Here is a 6000-nt window from a genome sequence, read left to right as displayed (position 1 = left end):
TATCATTGTCGCAAACCTGGTCATTTGGCAAGTGAATGCTGGTACAAGAAAGAAGAGAAAAATGAAGCTAATATAGTACAAAATAATCAAGAGCAAAAGCAAGAAACTTTGTTGCTTGTGTCTCATGGTGGAGAGATTGATGATGTCTGGTACATAGACAGTGGTGCTAGCAAGCATATGACAGGTAACAAAAATTTATTTTCGAAGTTCTTTGAATCTGATTGTGGAGAAGTAAAAGTAGGAGATGGCAAGGCTTACAAAGTTAGCGGTGTTGGTGAGTTGGAGTTCAAAACAAAGCAAGGAAAGGTAAAGAAAATGTCTGAAGTTTATTTTGTTCCCGGTCTTAAAAATAATCTGCTTAGTGTTGGGCATCTTTTAAAGAAGGGGTATGATATTCATTTTCGTGACATGGCTTGCTATTTATCAAGGAAAAATCAGGTTGTTGCTAGAGTTGGAGTGGCATCAAATAATCTTTTCTCTCTCACCCTTCAAAATCAGAATATGTCTTGTTTTATTGGTGCTCATAAAGGAGTTTCAAAGTTATGGCATGATAGATATGGACATTTGAACTATGGAAATTTGGAGATGCTTTCAAAGAAGATGATGGTCAGAGGTTTACCAAAAATCAATTGACTTGATGATATTTGTGAAGCATGTCAACTTGGAAAGCAACACAAAATTACTTTTCCTTCTCAATCATCGTGGAAAGCAAGAAGACCATTGCAACTTATTCACTCAGATCTTTGTGGTCCAATGACAATTTCATCTTTGGGAGGTAATCGTTATTTTATCTCTTTCATTGATGATTACTCAAGAAAGTTATGGGTGTATTGTGTAAAAGAAAAATCAGAGGCTTTTCAGAAATTCAAAGATTTCAAGGCAGAAGTGGAGAACTTTACTGGGCTGAAAATTAACACCTTACGGACAGATCGTGGAGGTGAATATTTTTCAAAAGAATTTGAGAAATATTGCCGAGATAGTGGCATCCGGCATGAAATGACAGTCCGCCATACACCTCAGCAAAGTGGTGTGTGTGAAAGAAAGAATAGAACAATTATGGAAATGACTAGATGTCTTCTTAAGAAGAAGAGGTTATCAAGAAGATTTTAGGCTGAAGCTATTTCTTGTGCAGTTTATCTTATAAATAGATCACCGACAAGAAGCTTGGAGAATTGCACACCACATGAGGCGTGGTATGGTATAAAGCCTAGTGTTAGTCATCTTAGAGTATTTGTGAGTGTTGCCTACTCTCATATTTCAGATGCAATGAGAAGCAAGTTGGATGACAAGTCAGAGAAATGCATTTTTATTGGCTATAGTGAAAGAAGTAAGGCATACAAGTTGTACAATCCAGTGACAAAGAAGATTGTGATAAGCCGAGATGTTCGATTTGATGAAAATTCCATGTTTGAAGATATAGAAGTTGAAAAGGAAAATTTGCCAAATTTTCCTTTTGAACTTGAAGAAGAAGAAGAGGCAGTAATTGAGAATGCTGAAGATGATGCTCAAGTAGGAAATCCTCCTGCTTCCCCAAGTTCTTCATCAAATTCTTCTTCATCCAGCCCGATCCGAAAAACGAGAAGCATCCAAGAGTTATATGATGTAACGGATGAAGTTGTGCAAAATGATGTTGTATTCTTTGCCTTCTTTGCAGGAGAAGATCCAATTTCTTTTGATGATGCATATCAAGAAGAAATATGGAGGAAAGCCATGAAAGAAGAGATTTGCTCAATTGAAAACAATGATACATGGGAACTCACAGATTTACCGCCGCACAAGAATTCAATTGGAGTCAAATGGGTGTACAAGACAAAGATGAATCCGAATGGCTCTATCAACAAGTACAAGGCAAGACTGGTTGCAAAAGGATACAAACAAAAGGAAGGAGAAGATTTACAGAGGTATTAGCTCCAGTTTCAAGACTTGAGACAGTTCGGTTACTTATTTCTCTTGCTGCCCAAAACAATTGGAAAATGTTCCAAATGGATGTAAAATCTGTGTTTTTGAATGGTGTTCTCAAAGAAGAAGTCTATGTTGATCAACCACCAGGGTTTGTCAAAAAAGGAGAAGAAGAAAAAGTTTACAAGTTGAAGAAAGCTTTGTACGGGTTGAAGCAATCACCCCGAGCTTGGTACAGCCGAATCGATTCTTATTTTCAGAAGTGTGGATTCCAGAAATCTCCATATGAGCATACTCTCTACATCAAAGGCAATTATCAAGGAAGATTCATGGTTGTTAGTCTCTATGTTGATGATCTTATTTTCACAGGAAATGATGTGAAGATGTTGAAAGAATTTCAGCACTCAATGATGGCAGAATTTAAGATGACAGATTTGGGAGAACTTCATCATTTTCTTGGTATTGAAGTTCATCAATCCAAGAAAGGAATTTTTATTTCACAAGAGAGCTACGCAAAGGAAGTTCTAAAAAAGTTCATGATGGAAAATGCGAATCCAGTCTCTACTCCATGCATTACAGGTCTGAAGTTATCTAAAGAGGGTGAAGGAAAGCTTGTCAATTCCACCATATTCAGAAGTTTGGTTGGGAAGTTGATGTATCTGACTTCGACAAGGCCTGACATCGTGTATGCTGTTAGTTTGGTGAGTAGATTCATGGAGAAACCTTACTCCAATCACTGGGAGGCTGCCAAGGGAATATTGAGATATGTGAAGGGAACCATTGATTATGGAATTTTCTATAAAGCTAATACATTAGTTGATCTCATTGGTTATACGGATAGTGATTTAGCAGGAAGCATTGATGATAGCAGAAGCACTTCTAGTTATGTTTTTCACCTTAGGAGTGGTACAGTTTCATGGAGTTCAAAGAAACAATCAATTGTGGTGCTTTCGACTACAGAAGCTGAATATATCGCTGCATTTTATGCAGGATGTCAATTGATTTGGTTACGTGGAATTTTGGAAAGTCTTAAGCAGAAGCAAAGCAAGTCAACAATTTTGTTTTGTGACAATAGTTCTACTATTTCGGTCACAAAAGATCCAGTTCTTCATAGAAGGACAAAACACATTCGCATTCGATATCACTTCTTGAGGGAACTAGTGAATAATGGTGATGTTCAAGTTGAATATTGCAAGACGGAAGATCAGATGGCTGATATCTTCACAAAGCCTCTAAGTGGACAAGTCTTCAAGAAAAATGTTGAAAGGTTGGGAGTTCAAAGCAAGTTTAATTTAAGGGAGGCATTGTTGGCACATAATTAAATTAACCTTGCACAAATAAATTATGAAAAGTTAGAAGAGTGAAGAGACTTGAATATGAATAGTGAAGAGACTTGAAGATGAAAAGTTAAGAGGCTTGAATATGAAAGGATACACACATGCATGAATAGTCACAACTCCTAGCATATAGTGATATAGATGAATAGTCACTTACAACTCCTATATAAAGAGTTGTATGTGATGAAGAATAATTAACTTGTGTGCTTGAAATAAAAGCTTATTTGAAAGAATTTTTCCATACAAAATTTATTTCTCTTCTCCATTATATTCTTTATCATTTTCTTTGTTTTATTTCTCCAAATATTAATTATTCAACTACAACTTACTCTATTTCAAGGGCTGAAATTTCATATCTCACTTCTTCTAAATGTTCGTTAATGGCGGTTACAGCTTCTTGCACTCCTCTAATGGCTTCCTTGAGAGCATTATCATACTCGGCATTTGCTTCTGCTTCTTTGGTTCCGGCAGCTTCTGTTATCTCCTGGAGATGCACACATTCATGCTCCATTGGTATCTTAAATGAGCAATTCTCATGGTTCTCCACACGCTCCGACGGACGACCTGCCTTCTTCAAGACCTGAATCGTGGCAGTCTATGTATACAGAATATATATATATAGCCATAGATGTAAGAAGGTTGATGACAAAGAATATGTATCATATACATTTAATATAATATCGAAATTGAATTTTATATACCCGTACCTGACACTCATCTCTGATAACATAGAATGGCAACATTAAATTATAATTCCATTGTTCAATAAAATAATCTGAGGAGCAATGGTACAAAAATGACTAGAGACATACCAAATGCAATTTCTGCTTTTCCTGTGTTTGAATGGCTCGGAGCAGCTCAGCTAGATCAACTCGGCAGTAATCGGGGTTTAAAAATAGAGATTCCATCTCAAGGACCTGCACTCAAGCCAATGATGTAGTAAGAACATACAGTCTCAAAGAAAGGAATTCAAAGTTGAAGACATGATCAGGTGTTGAACTCAGAACTTGATTCGAGCAATCATTGAAGTCTACTGTGATCTCACTGCAAAGCTGCTGGTAGGCCAATTCCCCTCCGGAAAACCCAGGCCTCATCAGTTTAATCCAAAACTAAGGTTCAAAATTCTCTCAAGAAAAACATAGAAAACATAACGAAAGCATAACATATGGTACATTGGGTTGAAGCCTTTTGATAAGATCTATGTTAAGATGATGTTAGAATGTAGTTAAAAGTATTGGATTAAATTAGAAATTAAGCAAAATGAGCCAGAGAACAATCCCCTCCATCGCTTTCTGCCTTTTTTCCATTTCCATATCACTTGATCACTCTATTAGCCATCTGAAATAGCTTATGGTCCTTACAAGCTAACAAAACTAAATTCCAAATAATAATATTGGGTTTAGTTCTCGTTTGTAGTTTGCAATGTTAATAATCCCACATTGTTAAAAAATATATAACATAAAGACTTTAAATAACAAATTCTTGGATTTTTTTACAATAATTGTTTGAATAGAATTATATCGTAACGAATATGCTGAAATAACATAATTTTTTTTATTATGAAATGTGTAACTATTCATTACTCAAATCCAGTTTGCCATTTTTACTTTGTAGACATCTCAAGTCTTGGTAATTTTAACATCTTCTTTTTAACTTATTTTTTTCTTAAAATGAGAAAATATCGTTTTAAACTGTTTAAATTCTTTAAAGTTTTAATTAATATACGGTAGATTTACTCTTTGATCCCATAATAATAAAATTATGATTTAATCTTTATAACAATAGTAAAATTATAAGTTAATATAATAATCAAATTACATTTGTGCTAGCTTAGCCAAGGGGTTAGCAGGCGCCCAACTCCCCCTAAAATAGAAATTTCATCTTTAGCCCCTTTACAATTTAATACAATTTAAATTAGTAATGGTAAAATTACACTTTGTTCCCTCTTAAAATGATAAAATTTTGATTTAATCTTTTAAAATTATAAAGATATAAACTATTAAAATGATGAAATTACATTTTTACTAGAGAGAAAAAAAAACTTAATTCAGCCCCTTCAAAAATATTAAAAGTAGGACAATGAAAAGGAAATAAGGGGAAAAATACGAAATCAACATCCAACTATGGGTGATGAAAGAATTTTGCTTAGAATATTAAAATGAATTTATAAAACAACTAACTTCAGGAAATGTTATTAAATTACTTTTTTTTAATTATAATAATATAAAGTAAAGTCCGAACAACAAACGTATTTAACGTAACTTGAACCCAAATCACATTTAAAAAGATGAAATGAAAGGTAAGAAGAAAGAGGCACGAACTCATATTGTCAAAGGGGAAACTAACACTTTAACCATTAGGCTATTGCCTATATTTTTTTATTTTTTATTTTTTTCTTTGAAAATAAAATATTTTATCATTTCTTAAAATTTATAAATTACATATTTACATGCCTTTCTCAACTGTTCACAACCAACTTATTGTTTAATCTGACTCAACCTTAAATTTTCACAAAAAAATTTAAAATTTAGCTTGAGTTGAAATTTTAATAATAAAAAAATTGATTTTATTTTGATTTATAAAAATATATAAGTATTACCATAAAAACATTATAAGTATTTTCTTATTTTTACAATAATGAAATAGGTGATTTGGCCAAACCGAATGAACTTTAATAAGAGATCTAACTCTCTTTTTATAAACCCTAACTTGATTCGATCGGTCCATAAATATCTCTAAGTGAAATTCTTCGATCATATTAAAA

At 33.5% G+C, this 6000-nt stretch overlaps 1 protein-coding gene across 1 annotated transcript; it reads right to left on the bottom strand.

The window, feature by feature from the left end:
• Positions 1-2887: 2887 nt before the first annotated feature.
• Positions 2888-4330, bottom strand: LOC107902148 (uncharacterized). The gene is made up of 3 exons (XM_016828371.2): positions 4244-4330; positions 4049-4153; positions 2888-3831 (listed from the first exon to the last, which is right to left on the bottom strand). The coding sequence occupies exons 1-3, from the start codon at positions 4328-4330 to the stop codon at positions 3562-3564; spliced, it is 462 nt and encodes a 153-aa protein (XP_016683860.1). The 3' UTR covers positions 2888-3561.
• Between the last annotated feature and the right edge of the window lie 1670 nt (positions 4331-6000).

This window comes from Gossypium hirsutum, chromosome D06 (assembly GCF_007990345.1).
Source record: "Gossypium hirsutum isolate 1008001.06 chromosome D06, Gossypium_hirsutum_v2.1, whole genome shotgun sequence".
Taxonomy (NCBI): domain Eukaryota; kingdom Viridiplantae; phylum Streptophyta; class Magnoliopsida; order Malvales; family Malvaceae; genus Gossypium; species Gossypium hirsutum.
Note: the sequence above shows the minus strand (reverse complement) of the source record. Positions and strands in the feature narration are given on the sequence as shown.

What these genes read in the sequence shown, in the direction of transcription:
- LOC107902148 (XM_016828371.2), bottom strand. Translation starts at nt 4,330, where the DNA reads ATGAGGCCTGGGTTTTCCGGAGGGGAATTGGCCTACCAGCAGCTTTGC. An exon ending in TCAATGATTGCTCGAATCAA is followed by an intron (nt 4,154 to 4,243) that starts GTTCTGAGTTCA and finishes GCTTGAGTGCAG; the next exon opens with GTCCTTGAGATGGAATCTCT. An exon ending in AAAAGCAGAAATTGCATTTG is followed by an intron (nt 3,832 to 4,048) that starts GTATGTCTCTAG and finishes CTGTATACATAG; the next exon opens with ACTGCCACGATTCAGGTCTT.